Source organism: Silene latifolia, chromosome 2, assembly GCF_048544455.1.
Source record: "Silene latifolia isolate original U9 population chromosome 2, ASM4854445v1, whole genome shotgun sequence".
NCBI classification, from domain to species: Eukaryota; Viridiplantae; Streptophyta; class Magnoliopsida; order Caryophyllales; family Caryophyllaceae; genus Silene; species Silene latifolia.
Genome location: NC_133527.1, coordinates 106,082,227 through 106,100,743, shown reverse-complemented (window position 1 = coordinate 106,100,743; position 18,517 = coordinate 106,082,227). Strand labels below are relative to the sequence as shown.

Here is an 18,517-nt window from a genome sequence, read left to right as displayed (position 1 = left end):
TGGCAAGTGAGTTGTGGAACATGCGTTGTCCTAATCTGGAAGTTGCAGATAGTTCATGATCTTTTTTTGGGACAGTGAGTATAGGGTGTTGAGAATTAGTTTCATGTTAGGTTGTGGATGAGTTTGGCGGTAATGAAAGAAAAGAACTTGAGGATCTAGCTGAGTGTGTGTAATGATTGTGGATCGTGCGTTCTGAGTCTGGAGATAGGTGCATGTATAAAGGTGTTGAGATTCTTTTATTCCTAAAATTCTGGCCATTCCGTTAAGTAAAGAAAACAAAGAAAATTTTGCTTTTTATAAGGTGTCAAATAATGATAATTACTATGTCAAGAAAGGTTATTTTGACGTTTGGCAAAATTATTGGAATTTGAAGGCAAGTGTTAAGGATTGTCTCGTATTTCGTCAGGGTGTAGGGCTTTTATAAAAAAAATGGTTGTGGCATCTCTCAGGACCTAAAAGATGGATTATTCTGCTCTGGAAAATTCTTACACAAACTTTATCGGTTGGGCGTGAATTCGAAAAGAAAGGTATTGGTGATGGCTTGGTTTGTTTTATTTATGACAGGCAATGTGTTAAATCTTTGAAACATTTGTTCCGGGATTGCGAACTTGTGTCGAGACTGTAACACCCTCATCTACTAAAGTGCCTTACCAAGGCCTACCTTAGCAAGTGGAGGTGCTACCATCTCGGTTGCCCAAGGTAGTAAGCATCACAGTTACCTTAATGAAATAGAAATGTAATAAAATATAGTTTAATCAAACTTACGAATTCCAAAACTTCAACTCAAAGATAAAGTACCACTCAAACTGCTAATGTGTAAATTCTATTAAATGAACAGCGGAAGCTAAAAGCATATGCTAAACTTAGCGGCGTCCTATCCATCCCGAAAGTAAGCTCAATCATCCAAACCTATTATACATACAGTCAATGAAGGGGTCAGCCAACCATATAGTCAATCATAAGATAACCATATAATATAAATCAATCCAATAACTTTGTAACAATTAACCATTTCCAACTCCAAGAACTAGTTTTTGAACCGCATCTCGGATACGACTACACCCCGCAGTGAGTAGTCCTGCCAGATTACCCATCGCAACAGGTATTCCACTCCAGCCAGTGGTAGACCGCAGCCTTGCTACCTAAAGCCCCGCTCATCGCAACGAGCGAACCCAGATCATTAATATGCACATCCCACTTGTGACGAGAGCCACAACGGGCGAATTATGGAGGTGAAGACCATCTCCCGACAATGGCTTCACAACTCAATACCAATAATACTAGTAACGCCACAATAATACCATAACAACAATAATCATGGAAAAACCTCTCTCGTAATCAACCATATAGTTGACTGAGTATGGAACCCTACTTGACTAGCAATTCCAAGCAAGCACAACAATCAAAGGCTAGAACGGCTCTACGAAATCCTCACCTAAACAATGGTAATCAAGTAACCCTACATCATAATCCATCACTAAACAAATAATTACCCTCAAATCTTAACCCAAATTAGGGTTACAACGAATATTAACTAATCGAAAAAAAAACGAGAAATAATGCATACAATTCAATTGACACAAAAATACGAAATCCGGCAACCGAAAGCTAGATCCTTGCTTGCCCGATGATTAGAGTAATTAGGGAGGGTTTAGAGAAATGTTTTAGGTTTTAGAAACTGTTTAAGGAAATAATTATCGAAATATATCTCCCTTATCATTCTAATCAGACCGCGAAAAATTCCCGAAACAGACTGGGCACTCGGTCGAGTACCAACGACACTTGACCGAGTACACTCTACTCGACCGAGTGTCCCCTAAACTCGGTCGAGTGCCACCAAGTCAGAAGTCTGACTCAAAACACCCAACAACGTACTCGGTCGAGTACAGCCTACTCGACCGAGTATTCTATACTCAGAAATGAGTAGTATTACATAGACTATGGAGTGCGAATCATCTTGGCATTAATGCTAATAGTGGCTCAAATATTAGCATTCAAGAATGGATTATTAATTAACTTAGCTTATTATTAAGAAAGGAAAATAGTATTTATGGGGTTATTTCTTTCATGTGCACTATTTGTACTATATGGGCCACTTGGAATTCGCACGTTTTCAGTAATGAACCCTTGTCTCCTTTCACCTCGATTCGTTTGTATGAGCATGAATTGAGTTTGATGATATCTGCAGAAAAGGAGAGAGCGTATTTAAGGAAAGACGTGAACATAACTTGTCTTTTGGATGATGATGATCTTAATTTGAAGGTTCTTCATAATGGTAATACCTTTTCTCTTATTGGCCCTGATTTGTGTGAAAATAACTATCTTATCTATACAAAGGCTGCTTGGCGATCGAATTTTTCTTCGGGTTTAGGATGGGTTGTCAAGGATAGTAATGATATTGGACATTGCTTTCCCGAGAACATGAAATCCAATTGATGTGCGCAATCTGCTCTCAGGCTGAAGCCTTAGCTATCCTGGAAGCTCTTAACTGGGCTAAAAGACGCCAACTTCTCCACGTGTGTGTCTATATAGATTGTCTGCAGGTTGTTGCCCAATCACTGGGTTTTACTCCAGTTAACATTGACACTAAGGTCATTGTTAGTGACATTCTGAGGGTAGGCTGTTATTTTCATTGTCTTTCATTTTGCTATGCTCGTAGAAGTTATAATAAAATGTCTCATAGTTTAGCTCAGAGAGCTATTAATATGTAATTCTATTACTTGCCTATCTGTCAAAAAAAAACTCATTTGACGCAATTCTCCACACAACCTGCATTTTTGACATTCGGTAACAACTACAACAAAACGTTAGAGTCTTAATCTCAAAATGATTTGGGGTTCGCTGACGTGAATCATCCTTTAGAAACGTTCATGGGCAATCACACCTTAAAATGCAAAAATATAGAAAAAGAAAAAGTGAATGGGGAGTGAAACATAATAGAAAGTCAACGTAAACTTAGATGTTTGAAAATCGAAGTCGAGATTTCTTTTACAAAAACTTAGAATTTAAATCAAGAATAAAGATTAAAAAGATTTTTAAAATCCGAAGTAAAACTTAATGCTATAGAATACTTTAAAAGTAAAGCACCGTCGGTCCCAAGCCCGGAGAAAGGAGGAGGGTTGCGGTAGGTCTGTGGCAACCGGTGTAAAAACTTGAGTCACATTTTATGGACATTTGCTAACAAAAAAAAAAAAAAAAAAAAAAAAAAAAAAAAAAAGCATCATGGATTAGAGCAACGGTGAGGCTTACATGAGCTAGTCCCATTTTTGTGCAAAAAAATGCTGGCAACCGGCAAGACTTCAAAAAGAGCTATGAGCCTAATATTGAGAATAATATCGTAAATATTTCTAACAATATTTGTTAAAAATTTTTAGGTCAAAATTATCCTACAATATCAACTAAATATTCTTTAGTTGATCTCATGTTGTACCATAAGCTATGCATTACGGCTAACATAAGTTGTTAGGGTAGATTGCCTCTTAATTGTAATTAGTATATAAACAAAGTCTTGTACTCTTTGTAATCTATGCAATTCTAATACAATTCAAACCTCTCTCTCTATTCTATCATGGTATCAGGGCCTCGTGCTCTAGATAGAGGTTAACCCCTCAGTGTAGATCCTACTTTTAGGCGCTAGCAAAACCACCCTCCAAAACCCGACTTTGCTACGTCCAAAATATGCTAACCCTCTTCCACTGCCACCACCCCCAGGATTGCATCAAACCCATTATCGATATTTCAACCACCACTCTCTTGGTCACCACTTAATTTTGGCCATAACCGTTCCGGTCAGCACTGATATTTAGCCACCGTCAAAATCTGGCTAAAACTCATCTACCCATGGCACAACTCACAAGCCTCTTGACCACTAAAATCACAAAAACTCATCGCCCTTTTAGGCACAAACTTCCCAATCACCATAACAACCACTCAAATGTGATTTTTACAACACGATATCCAAAATTTTTATCTTCAATTTGTGATATGTCTACAACCCTTGTGGCCTTGTATTACAGCAAGAAATCACATCACCACCTAAAAGTTCAAATCTGAAACCCTCCTTATACCCTAGGCTCTTCACTCTTTTCATAATTAGCTCATGTTTTTTCCTTCATGGCTAGGACATCAACAACAGATCTCGTGCACTAACGCAGCCATACATGCTCCACCTTATCAACGCCATTGAGACACCGCTAACCATAATCGAGCCTCACGACTCAAAAACCTCTATACCAAATCCTTGGCCTTTCATTCTCACGGCCTTCAATTTCTCTACCATGACAACAACCTGAATTGTCATGAGACCTCTCACCAAACCCAACCTTTTTTTTAATACATCAAAAAAAAAAAAAAAATTGATTCTCAACAAAACAAATAATCCCATGCATCTTCCCATTATGGCAAATCCATACTCGGCTCCTTCATGGTTTACAAACCTTTACCCGTTGGACCAACCATATGAAAATTAATCCTTAAAACCAATTATCACCTGTGTTCCAACCCCGCAAAAATACAGAATGTCGTGGACCCACCCACAAGCATTCCTGCACCACCGTTGTTAGATCTGGTGGTACGATAACCAGTGAACCCTATGCTTCACCACCTTTCCCGTTACATATTTGTCGCTGCCAGCTTCGGACCAGTCACTGTCATGCTTTGCTCGGACGCACCAAAACCCACCCCATGGTGCGTGCAAGTCACGCAAACCAGACAAACCTGTCAAAACAACCCCACCATTACCTTTTCGGCCACTACCGACTTGGCCACCATACCCTGTTAACCAAAACAAATATTTTACCCCCCATCATATGAAAAAGAAAATAACTTTCTTGATAAAACCTGGCTCATGGCCAACCCAGCCTTGGCAAACCATATTCAGCGGCTCATCTCCGGCCGCCAAAACCATGCACCTCTTTATTCGCAAGTCTAAGCCCTACGACAATTTCTAAAACTCAAGGATTACCATCCACTTTCCAACCCTGCAAAATAACCCACTGTCGGCAACCACCCGATTTGCACTGCCGCCTGGGTAATAAGATCATCTCGTTTTCACCACGGCAGCCTCCTAGAAGCACAGCCGAATTGAGCTACCATGGCTCGTTCACCACCAAACTAGCCAAACCATGGCTCCTAAACTTTGAACCACTCTTCTATACTCTCCACGTCACACCAAGCCACACCACGTAAACCAAACACCATGAATTTGTTGTAACCTCAGCCTCCACCGTTTCTAGGTCGCCTATCCACCGTCTCGTCTCGTTTCTACCAGTGTACCACCATCCTTTCTCCAAGATTGGACTTTCCGTACCGACGTCCATCTTGCGGGGGCATATTGAAAATAATATCGTAAATATTTCTAACCATATTTGTTAATATTCTTTAGGTCAAAATTATCCTACAATATCAACTAAATATTCTTTATTTGATCTCATGCTTGTACCATAAGCTATGCATTACGGCTAACATAAGTTGTTTAGGGTAGATTGCCTCTTAATTGTAATCAATACTATATATTAAATCCAGAAATCAAGGGACTTCAATGTAATTAAAGAAAGTTATGCAAATTAATTATACTATATAGTTTTAAATCACTAGCACCGTGTGATGGACCCGATTAAGGGATCTCAATGCAAATATTATATAGTTTGGGTTAAAATTAAATTATATAGAAGCTAGCTAATTTTCCTAAACATTTGTAAAAGACTAAAACATGGCCAATTTCCTTAAAATAAAATAATTAATTAAGATGGTCAATTTCAAGAAGACTAAAAGAAAGAAGATGTTTGGTAATTTTCCTAAATATTTATAGAAGACTAGAATATGGTCAATTTCCTTAAAATAAAATAATTAATTAATATAAACATGCACACTTATGGTATTAATTATTATCATCATAAAATCAATACATATATATAAAGTAGAAACTTTTCGAGCGATATTAGAGAGTCCAACTTTTTTAGAATTCCTAACAAGAGTAGATTTCGAAACAAATTTAATAAAATTATCCTAATAAAAGTAGATTTATTAATATTTTAATAAAGTTATCCTAATATAAGTACATTAAATTTATTTTAATAAGATTATTCGAGTAGGTGATAGTCAAAATACGCAATGTAATTAATTATATGGTATATATTAATTATAATATAAACATTATTCATATACTATATCGAGTTAATTAGATTTTACTCCCTTTTGAAATTCACACTTTTAAAATTACTCCCTTTTGATTTTTTTGCTAAATTACTCACAAGTTGCATTTCTTCCTAAAATTACTTCAAAACTCCAATTTAAGTGACCTATTTCGTCTGTTTTTGAACTTATTCTGTTTGCGCCTTGGCCAATTTATATACTTTGAAGGTATAACTATGTAGACAAATGGATGGAGAGTTCAAAAACAGAGAAAATAAGTCACTTAAATTGAAGTTTGGAGCAATTTTAGAAAAAAAAATGCAACTTAAGGGAGTGATTTTAGCCAAAAAAATTCAAAAGAGAGTAATTTTTAAAATGTGGATTTCAAAAGGGAGTAAAATATAATTAACTCTACTATATCTTAAATTTCGTTTGTCATACTAACTGAAAATTTAAGTGGAACCTAAAAATGTAGCTTAAAAGGTAATTGAAAATTAAGAGGTGATAATTTAACTGATTAAGCCAAAAATGTTTGGCAAACTAACCGAAAGGTAGCTGTTTTTTTGGTAAAATGATATAAAAGAACATAATAAGTTCTCTATATTTAATATTATAAATTGAATGAATAAAAAAAACAGGTAACTTATTTCTCACATGCTACTCATATTTTGGTAAATAATTTATCTATCAAATATTTACAAAAAAATTAAAATAAATGAAATTTTGCTCAATAGCTAATTTCTTGGAAATAAAGCCTAAATATGAGATTTTTCATGATCTTCCGACCTTCCTCATATCTAATTAATTAATTCTTGATGTTTTTTTTTTTTTGCTAATGTTTACGTATTTTTGACCCTATTGTTAGTAGTTGATCTTAAGTTCCATTTTTAATTTTATAATTTCTATTATAGTTATTGGTTCAGAATAAATATTAACAATTAGACATTGTAACACAAGGTACATATATACTCCAAAATCATGAGGAACATAATAAATAAGTAATTGGTTCAAAATAAATGTTAGCTTTCTACATAAGAATAAAAATTATTGTTAGCTCTACAATAAGAAAAAAGTAAATTAATTTGATGAAAAAGGAAAATCTATCACAAGTGTCCAACTATATCGCATTTGTCTTGGATGTAGCGAATATAAATAAAGTTTTAGACTCAAACTGAATTTTAAATCGTTCCAATTATGGGTGTTATATATGGATAAAATAATATCAGAATTATTTGAGAAAGTTATAGAATAGACGACTATATGACATTTAAATGGAACGAAACTATTTTAAGATCTCCCAAAGTTGAAGCAGTTATGGTTTTGAAATTTTTTACTTGCGACAAGTAAGGGCATGTAATTTTTCTATTAAATACGGGTATGAAAAGGCCTGACATTCATCATGTCTTATCTCCCATTTGACATCCTTACTTTTAGGCGTCGCTTTTGTTTTCATTATGCGAGATTTGGTCGGGTATTTTAGTTGGTGTAGACGTTGGGAGTAAGATTCATTATCTTTTATTAGGAATTTCACACTAAATGTATTTCATCCTCTTTGCAATGATCTTTCGTATTGCTTTTACACAATTGTTAATGCGGAAGTTTGATCATGATTTTTGACATATTAATGGTAAAAATTATAAAAGTTTGACCTCTAAGAAGCAAGGTGAAAGAGTTTAAGAAGGAGAGAGAGAGTATACATCATGAATTTTTTTAATATAACTCAGAATAGTATGCTAACCAAGTGTGGTATAACAGGACCTGTCTTATTATCAATCGCCCTCGAAAATTCATAGTAGAAGAGAAGATACTTACGGGTTCCAAAGTCGGCAAAAAGTCCTGAACCCGAGGATAGTAATGACTTCCTTAGTGTGTAAGTGTCGTGTTTTCGTGTCATGTTATATTTGGAGTGTAAGTATATTTATGTGAGTAGCAAGAAAATTTGTGATTAATTTAGTAAATAGGTTATTCGTGTCGGGTTCGTGTGTAGAGTGCCCAGCTCAAACCTAGCCCAATTAAATCTCGTGTCGTGTTTGTGTCGATCCACTTACATAAACGGGTCGTTAAATGTCAACCCAAACCCGTTAATTTCGTATCGGATTCATGCCGTATTTTCGTGTCGTGTCATTGCTTGCCCGCTCTAATGCTGCGCCATAACAATAAACTAGAGTTACGGACAGTCACTAAATCTTGTTAAAATTTACCTGCTGAAACTAATTTTTATTAATGGTCAGCTTTACGTAGTTTCAAGAACAACGTCATTCGAGAGATTAAGGTTCTACATCGATGATAGAGACCAAATGTATCAAGGCCACAAGAAGGACATTGTTCGCAAAGAAGTTTTCATAATTTACCAAATTAAGATGTCGTATTATATATTTTGCATGGAGTTTTTAAGGATAAGTAGTCAAAGACTATTTCGGTAAAAAAATAGATGGTGCTGAGACAATAAGAACGGTAACTCTATAATCCAATTATATCTCAGAATGTTAGTATACAACTGATACCAAATGTCACAACGCTTTCGTTGCTTTTTTGTAATAGGAACTGGTGATTAATCTGTCCTCATCTAAATCAACCCCCGAAATTTTGTTTGCTTCCATTTTTAGCATCATTTGACTTTTTGTTAAATTTAATAGTTTTCTATTAGCAGACCATGGTAACGTAAAATAACGTTTTCTGCTGTGCCATAAAATATACTCCCTCCGTCCCGGTCATTTGTTATCCTTTGGTTTTGGCACAAAGACCAAGGAAATGGGAGAGGACAATTACTAAATGACAAGTGGAATAAATTGAGTGTGAATTATCAAATTACTCATCAAATTCATTCTTAAAATAGAAAGGACAACAAATGACTGAGACACCCCAAAATGAAAAAGGACAACAAATGACCGGGACAGAGGGAGTATACTACTAACTGACATTATTAAACTAAATTGGTAATCCAACTATTATAAAAAATGACATAAACTACTAACTGATGTTGTCACATATAATACTACTAGGTGCCCGTGCATTCTATGTAATAGAACCAGAAATATTGCGTGATGTCTATAAGGAGCAAATACTCTTAATTGTAAATAATCAAGGTAAAATTATGTTATAAGAGATCTAACATTTTCTCTCAACGCACTAAATATATATAATTATGATACCTGCTGTTTTTTGTAACATCATTCAGTTTTACGTAGTTGTAAAATAATTTGCAAAACTCATAAAGATATGTCTTCGTTATTAAGGTTTCATATTGGTGAACTCCACCATGTTTATAGAGAAAGCGTTTTGTATCTAATTAAAAACCGGTTGTGCCTGTAACACTGAAAAAGCTAGCGACATACTATAACTATGTCACTTGATGTTATACTAATTGATGGCAAAAGTTTTATACTAAAAGCACAATAATTCATCGGTTATCATCTATACCAATCACGATTTTTTTCCATCGATGATAACATAGTAGAACTTTTTTATCAACTTAAGAATATATTTTTACAGATAATCCTAATGGGAGCCCCGTGCATCGCACGGGCTTTCCAACTAGTTATATATTAAATTTAAAAGCTATGCAATTTTATTAAACTTTATAGTTTATTAGATGTATAGAGATGTTAATTAACTAACATACCAAAATATAATATAAGTATGTTATAAATAATTCAAGTTAGATTCCATAATATATAATATTGCATAATTCTTTCGATTTGATTTAATGCATATATGTAATATATTTATATAAATATATAATCCTCTTAAAATTGCATACCTAAATAGTAAAGTAATTTCGTTAGTAAAAAAAGAATTGTAGTAACATTGGATATAGTTATATGATAGTAATCCCTCATTCGAATAGTAAAAGTAACAATATTATCAGCGAGATTAGTAAAAGTGGTAGAAACAACAACGGGAGTAGTGAAATAATCAAAATTAATGCGGCAATAGTGAAAGTAACAATAATTACGGCGGGAGTAGTAAAATATCAATATTAATGCGATAATAGTGACAGTAACAATAATTACGGCGGGAGTAATGAAAGTAACCATGATTACGGGCAATTAATAAAATGTTATTACTATTGTTTCATTAATAAGAGTAAAATATTAATAGTGGGAGTAGTGAATTTATCTCAAATTTATTTCAACGTAATTTTAGGATATGTCAAAGAAAAATATATTAATGATAAATTTATGAGTTATGCAACTTTTAAGTAATTTTATTAATGAAAAAAAAAATTTAATAGTAAGTAGAGGTAACTCGGGCGAAGCCGGACACCAATACTAGTTAGTATATAAACAAAGTCTTGTACTCTTTGTAATCTATGCAAATTCTAATACAATTCAAATCCCTCTCTCTATTCTATCACCTAAAACCATTATATCGGATTCAACAAAATTCCAAAGAAAGAACCTCGAAAGGGAGTGTTTAAGATGTACTCGTATACATTACACCCAAGACAACTTTTGTTAAACCTACATCTGATGATGTCATATACATATAAAGTATAAACATCATATTAGCTGGGTTGTTTGCCACTTAGCTTTCCGGGTTTCAAACTACGGTTTCAAATGAAACTTGATTCTTACATTTGTTTTCTCCGGAATTTCCGGTTTTGGCTCCGTCAAAAGAGGAGGTTGTCCTACATTGCTCCGGTTCCCTTTTGTTGACAACTCAACACTGTCAGTCTCGCTATAATGGGAACTCTTAGATATTGAAATTGGGCGTCCCGCTGCTACTTTGTTACTAGTGAGCTTCCTCTTTAGACACGGATTATTGTCGGGATTTCTGTAGACATAAGGCTCCATTGTGAGGCCGACTAGGTTTTCATTCTGAACCTTACCCTCAACCTGAAGTAGGGAACAAGAATAGTGTCAATACCCTGTGAAGAAAAAAGAATTTCTCCCTTGTCTATAGTATAGAACTCATGAATTCAAATAGAAAAGAGTATCTTATCTAAAAGAGGAAAAAAAGAAAAACTTTTAACACAATCGATAGGTTTACAAGTGTCCATCTAAAAATTTAAAGGAATTCAACCGATACCCTACTGTGAAAAACAAGAGACGTAAGGAATGATGGTGAAGCTTATTTTCTTATTGCTCAAGGGAAAGATACATCATACATATATACTACCATACACAAGATCATAATCTTTGACTATCCTAAACCAAACCCTACAAACAAGGTAACTAAAATATTCACATAACTAAAACGGAAGATTACATATCATACATAATATACCATACCCGAACAATATCTTAGATATTATTCTTTCACCTACTCAAGATATGTGAGGAGGTATTGGAAAGGAGCAAATGGAACAGAGGTACTATAGAACATACAAGTCGTGACCAAATTGGTTTAAAAGAGATCTGGCCAACTAACGGTAGGCGGAGACACAGAGGGGCCTAATTTTTTTGCTGAAGCTAAGAAAACTAAGCAGCCATATTGATTTCCACATCATATTTTCAACTTTTCATCATTGTCTTCTTGGGGCAAAAATGTGTTACATAACAGCTGTAACATATTTTACCATGACATTACATTGTTTCCTTTTATATGATGCCCCGTAAGAAAAACAGCCGTGTTCTGGCTATGATAAATGACAACTTAAATATATTATTCTGTTAAGTTATGTCAATGGGGTCAGCCGATATCGCGACTTCAAGACTATTAACATTTAACTCTATCGATTCATCATGTGACTTCAAGACCATTTATCGCTGCTGAGTGCTGATACTGCATTATTTTCTTCATGTGTCCTGTTTATGAATTTTTTTCACTGTATTTAGCCTTTCCAGTTTCCACACAATAACTACCCCCCACATTCCGACACACCTACCTCTGGTACTTCCGGCACAAACACAGAGTCTTATGTGCTCTTTATTCTTTGGTTTGGCAAAAAAAAAAAAAAACAAGTCACTAAACTTTGGGGAGTAGTTTTATCCCTCTGACACTTCAGAATTTAGTACTCCGTATAACAGTGCAGCCATTTAACTGACAAAATCGAAATCAAAACAATACTCCACAATTTGAGGAATGAAGGTTACCTTGCTTTTTCTACCATCCATTAAATTCCTTGATCTTTGGTACGTTTGCAAAGGAGTAAATTTTCGAGCAGAACTGTGGCTCATAATATCAGATAGGTCATTTGCAGCTTTCATGTTTATTCCACTCTTCTCGAAACAAAGTCGTTGATTTTTCTGTAGGATGTCATGCTTTGTTTTGAATGGAAACAAATATTTATCGTCAGCTATCTTCACATGCTTATTAAAAGTGGAATATTTCTTAGGATACATCACAGGGACATCATGCAGCCCTTCAAGTTGGTGATCTCTTATGACAGAAGATCTGTTAGAACAACTAAGATACTTTTGAAGCATAGAATTTCCATTTGCAACCGCTGATCTATACTCCCTTTCACAACCTTCGAGTTTACGTGTCGGACAATCATTCTTTTTACCTTCCATTAGTTGCTTGTTATCTGAGAATCTAGATTGAACACTCACAAAAAGACATTAGAATTTAGGCAGTAGATCATGATTAACATTTTAGCAAAATAATTTGCAAAATATGACAACAGATTGTGACACACCATAACAATCGCATTGCTGGTTGCATTTGTTTATTCGATAAAGTAGGAGAACAAAACCCTTGATTATGCCAACAGATTTGTAAATACGACAACAAATCATAATGGTTGTTTAGTTTTGTAAAACAACCTTCGTGTTATTGCTTGGAAGTTGGAACGCTAATAATGCACACAATGTCTAAAAAATAAATAAGGGTCCTCCTCATTGACGAACAAAACCCTTGATTATGCAGCAGCCATCCTTGCCTGTGATAACAAAGGGATAGCCTTTTTTATTGTTTCTCTTTATCGGGGTTTTACATTGAGCAAGCGGGCCCCTCGGTAGTAGTTGAGTGATGTGGTGGTGGTGGTGGTGGTGGTGGTGATGTATACAAACATGAAATCATCTAAATGGCAGCTCATGCACACATAACCGCTACACACAAGAACTTTACACTATCCAATAAAATCTAGTTTTAAACTTCTTATAGTTAACAAGTGTAAAAATCAATTGCTGGGAATCACCAGACTGCAAACAAAGTGAGTTACCTTCGTCCGAGTTTCTCATCGCTTAGAAAAGAATTATTCAGCTGGCCAACGTGGGAATTGTCATCCTGCAGCAAAAATATACGTTAACGTCACATGCTTGAAAAGTAATTATAAGAAAATTAGCTGATTTCCAGTGACTAGTTTTGAAAGGCCAGTCACAATTCTGCTGGGAATCCTCACTAATCACTATACACCCTAGAACTGAATGCCTAACCAAATTCATAGATTAACTATTAGACCAAAATTAGCGTTACCCTGCAACATTTCGTAACATAGAACCTATGCAAAGGTTTTCCAAATCAGCAGCATAAACGAAAAGCCAACCCTTTTATCAATAATATTTTTGTTTAATAAAGTACAATATGCTGATTTTATTAATCTAAACCATCAACCATTTCTTAACAGTACGTGTTAACACTATAATTTCGTTCTAAGCATCTCAGTAACAACATTATCTGTTCCTCAATGGATCCTATCAACGATGAGATAAGGAGCCCGGGTGTACAGAGTTATGTTGAAAACATAGAGAGCTGGTTTTTCTGTGACGAATTTTGCGTCAAGAATCGTCAGCTCCTACTTCGCTGTATAAGTAACCTACAAAGTTTGGTGAGCTAAACTTATTTTATTCTATCACACTAAAGAGCCAAAGAATAGTGAATCGCATGACTCCGTTGAGATTAATCCAGGCCCCACAATGTACGAAAATAACCACTATTTAGTGAAGAGGCAAGTGCATATTTAAAAATGAGGGAACAAGTACTAGTAAATTGTGACTTTTAGAACTAAACGCACTATGAACAACTCCATTTTCTAAAATGCCAAGCTGTAAACAGTAAACCCCCAAATTATCTAACTCTTCATTTCATCACGCGACTCTCAACAAAATACTGAAATTGTAGATTTCGTGAACCACATTGACAAATACATATTATCCTTAGAAACTTCCCAAATTGCAACACCGGGAGTCCATGACTACAAGCATCAAAACATCATTCAAATGAGATATCATATGAAATATGGCCATATATGAATCTACTTCGAATTGACTTAGCATCATCTAACCGATTACTCTTATAAAAATAGATGACTATCAACATCCCAACTTGCAGTAATTGCGATCCATATAACACAGTTACACACCAACATAGTCTCCTATATTCATCAAACATGCAAGCAGCATTACTTAGGCTTCACAATACACTAGCCAACAATTGGTTCTACGAGCACGCGTAAATGCAGGTACAAATCATTACAAATAACAAAGAGAAGGGATTTATATTTCACCACAATCTTAAGTTCTTAACCACTTAGCAAAAGTGCACTGCACTAATTCACAATACATTTCCAACAAAACAATGCAATTTCAATAAGACCATACTCTCTCCATACCGATCAATTCTTTACATTTGCTTTCATATACCAAGGAAAGAAGCAGGGAAAAAGAGATACTCCCTCCATCCCAATCATTTGTTTACCTTTTTTTCTATTTTGGGTGTCTCGGTCAATTGCTTACCTTTCTATTTTGGGAATGTTTTTGATGAACAATTAGATCATCAATAGTCAATTTGGTCCACTTGTCATCAAACAATCAGTCATTTCCGCTTTCCTTAGGTAAAGGAATATGAGTGGGACGGAGGGAGTTGAGTACTATGCTATATCCAAAACAGAAACGTAACGAAATGAGTAAGACACCCTGGTAAGAAAACTAAGGAAAAACGTAAAGAATTGACCGGCACAGAGGGAGTATATCCAATCCTCCAAATACCTACATATATCTACACATAAGCAAAGCTCACCAAAGTTTGATGTGCGGAAGAAGATTGAGCAATAAGATTGAGAAGAGGAGGGCATTGATCAATTTTTCTTGCATCTCTAAGTAGTTTCTTCCAAGAAATAATGACTGTTTCATCTTGTTTAAGCTCTACATTAAATCTCTGCCTTTTCCTTGATGATGAAGAACATGACCCCACTAAAACACCACTCTTTTCTTCTTCAAAATGCATTCTAATTCAAGGAAACCCCCAATTTAAGACACTAATAATAGTAACTTTTTGGCAACTAAAATTTACTGTTATCCCCAAAATTACATTGAAATATCACTGTTGGTAGTATTTAGCGCCTAAGTAAATTGATGGAGAAGATGGGGTAATTATTGCTTTTATCTTTTTTTAATCAAATTAAACGAGGGTGGTAATTGGTAAAAAAAATGTCTTTTAAGATTTTGGGGTAAATGAGAATTTTGTTAGAGCACCACCTGTTAAAAGATTAGCGCAACAGTATCGACAAGTGTCCGTTACTTGCTTCCTCTGTTTCGGCAACATGCAAGCTAATCTGGTTTGGGTAATGCCCAAATCACTGCTCCCTCCAAACAATTGTTTTCTTCACATTTCATTTCCCTAATATATGTTAAAAACTATTTTATTGAAATGGGAACAAAATAAGTAGATGGAGGAAGTGTTTTTTAACATCTCTATAGTCCCGGGTTAAATCAAATATCCGGTTTTTAGACACCAGAAAAGAAAACAATTCCAACTTGAATACCCGGATCTGGTTTTCTGAACCTTGCATTAACGTATCATTTCATATTAATGTTGTTTATTAATGGTTATAACCAAGCCACCATTAAACTTAAATATCATCTTGTTCAAAATTAAATTCATACTTTCTTCAACCTACACTTTTTCTTTTTTTTTTTTTTTTGTAAAACCCATAAAGGCCTTAAATTATATTACTAATATCATTGAGAGCTACAAAACCAAACTCAGCTGGCAAATCCGACGTCCAAAAACGACTACCATGAAACCATGGCATAACATGTGCTAACATATGTGCTAACTTATTAAAAGTCCTTCTAATATGCTTAAAAACAATCGACTCAAAACATAAACTAAGCTGTCTAATTTCCTCATAAATCACAAATAATTCACTTCTACCACGCCTATTCCTTGTCAAATCATCAACCACGATCAGGCAATCGCTTTTAATGACAACTTTTCTTGATTGCATCATGTTTGCTTCACGCAGGCCCAACAATATCGCTTCAGCTTCCGCCATATCTACTGCACACCTCGAGCCACGTTGCAACACCACAGCCCACTCAACCTCACCCTTCGAGTTCCGACTAACCGCTCCCAACCCCACTCCTACTCCCTCCACGACCCCTGCATCCGTGTTGATTTTGGACACTCCACTAACCGGCGGTTCCCAGCTCCCCAGCCGACTCCCTTCCACAACACTCGACTTCTTATCGTCTTGCACCGACTCCATCTCCCATACAATACCCCAAATTCTCCTCATGATCCCTCCCACATCCCACCTCTCCTCCTCAAAAACCATCCTATTCCTCCTTTCCCATAAAACCCAACATGTAACAAGGAACAACACCCTCACCTTCTCCCCCAAATCCCTCAAAGTCGCCTCCACCCAATCTCTCACCAATGTAACACCCCGCCAACCCCCCGTACCGATCCCCACCTCCTCCCAAATCTCCTCACCCCAACCACAACCCCGTATAGCATGAAAGCAAGACTCTCGCTCACTATGACAGCGAGGACACGCGACATCATCACTACCCAAACGACGAGCAATATTAACCTTCGTTGGAATCGCTTCATGGCACAATTGCCACATAAAAACCTTAATTCGCGGGAGAACGGGTACCTTCCAAATCGTCTTCCATAACCAACCTTCATTTGCAAAATCGGACTGCTCGACCTCGGACGCTCCATCTTCAACTAGTAACCTGTAACCCGTCTTCACAGAATACTCCCCATCACGTGTATGATCCCATACCCAACTATCCACAGCTCCCATCTCACCGAGTCGAATACTCCTAATTCTCTCTACTTCAAAAGGCATAAACAAATCTGATGGGGCATATTCTGCACCCTCTGACCAAGTCAACATATTGAGCAAGGTCAAAGATATCCAAAGTCAACGACTTAGACAGCCTAACCGACGCAACCTGTCGGCCTGTCTCTTGTGCCTCGGCTAGGACAACTAGCCAGCCGGGGCACATATCCGCGAACTTATATCCAAGACCTCTCGGCGGCGAGTCATCAGGGCCCACCGGCCTGCCATGGGTCCATCAGCCGAGGGTACATCAGTCTTTCCACCTGCTAGCCACTTGGCCACTACGTGACAAAAGGTGAAAGTCTATAAATACTCCTCAACCCTCATTGAGGAGAGGATCCACAATTTAACCTAAGAATCACTATTCATCTGGTAATATCTTCCTTATCTCTCTACAATACATACCTCGCCAAGTAACAACAACTTACCTCCCTAAGTTACTGACTTGAGCGTCGGAGTGAGTTCGCTCGGTCCAAAGCCGAGCCCTCAGTTTGTTCACTGTTTCAGGAGACCGAAAGGAGAAGCCAACCAAAGACGTCATTCTACAAGCACGGGTGGTAACAAATAACTGCTCTGGAATTACATCCGGAACAATTGGCGCCGTCTGTGGGAAAAGATACTAGAAGCTAGTCACATTCATTCCCAAACAAAAAAAAAAACCCACCCAAAAAGCTAAGAAGATGTCAAAACAACAAGAGGTATTCGTGACGGACGAAACCGAATTCTACCATGAGGATACCGTCCACAATTCTGGTGTTGCGCAGCCCTCCACCGGCCTAGTAATTCAGCCGGAGTACGGGATGCCAATAATACCAGATACGCCGCTGTCCGCCGACCAGGTCACCATCATGGGACATGTGGTCGAGGCAGCAAAACTGAAGCTACTCCTGGACCTAATTAGTAGTACGCCGGCTCACACTGTCACACCGACAAGAGCGGCGGAACCCGTCCAGGAGACCAGGGCCCATAATGTGACTCCAAGAGACTTGAACGGAGCACTGGAAGAAGCTGGTCCTGTCAAGACGCCGGGGGAGCCCAGAGCGCTAGTGGCAGACCTAAGTCCTTCCCGCACTCACGGGAGGACGGCGTCGCCGCAGCACCGACGAGGCATTCCCCAGAGGAGTGAAAGAAGTCCGACTTACCTGAGTCGGAGAAGAAGCCCGACTCACCAGAGTCGGGGAAGAAGCCCGACTCACCAGAGTCGGGGAAGAAGCCCGACTCACCAGAGTCGGAGAAGAAGCCCTTCCCGCCACGGGGAGAGGAGCCGGACTATGGGTGCGAGGAGCCGATCGCCGCGTGTCGTTCGACACGTGGTCAGACAGCCCCTCAGCACCTACGTCTTAGAGACCCCGGTGCCGACTAAGCTAAAGTTGCCACCCATAGCATACAAAGGAGAAGGCGACCCAACCGACCACGTTGAGGCTT

At 37.0% G+C, this 18,517-nt stretch overlaps 1 protein-coding gene across 1 annotated transcript; it reads right to left on the bottom strand.

Annotated features, from left to right (window-relative positions):
- Positions 1-10,367: 10,367 nt before the first annotated feature.
- On the bottom strand, positions 10,368-15,670 carry LOC141642879 (uncharacterized). The gene is made up of 4 exons (XM_074451855.1): positions 15,037-15,670; positions 13,241-13,305; positions 12,171-12,612; positions 10,368-10,970 (listed from the first exon to the last, which is right to left on the bottom strand). The coding sequence occupies exons 1-4, from the start codon at positions 15,241-15,243 to the stop codon at positions 10,680-10,682; spliced, it is 1,005 nt and encodes a 334-aa protein (XP_074307956.1). The 5' UTR covers positions 15,244-15,670; the 3' UTR covers positions 10,368-10,679.
- Between the last annotated feature and the right edge of the window lie 2,847 nt (positions 15,671-18,517).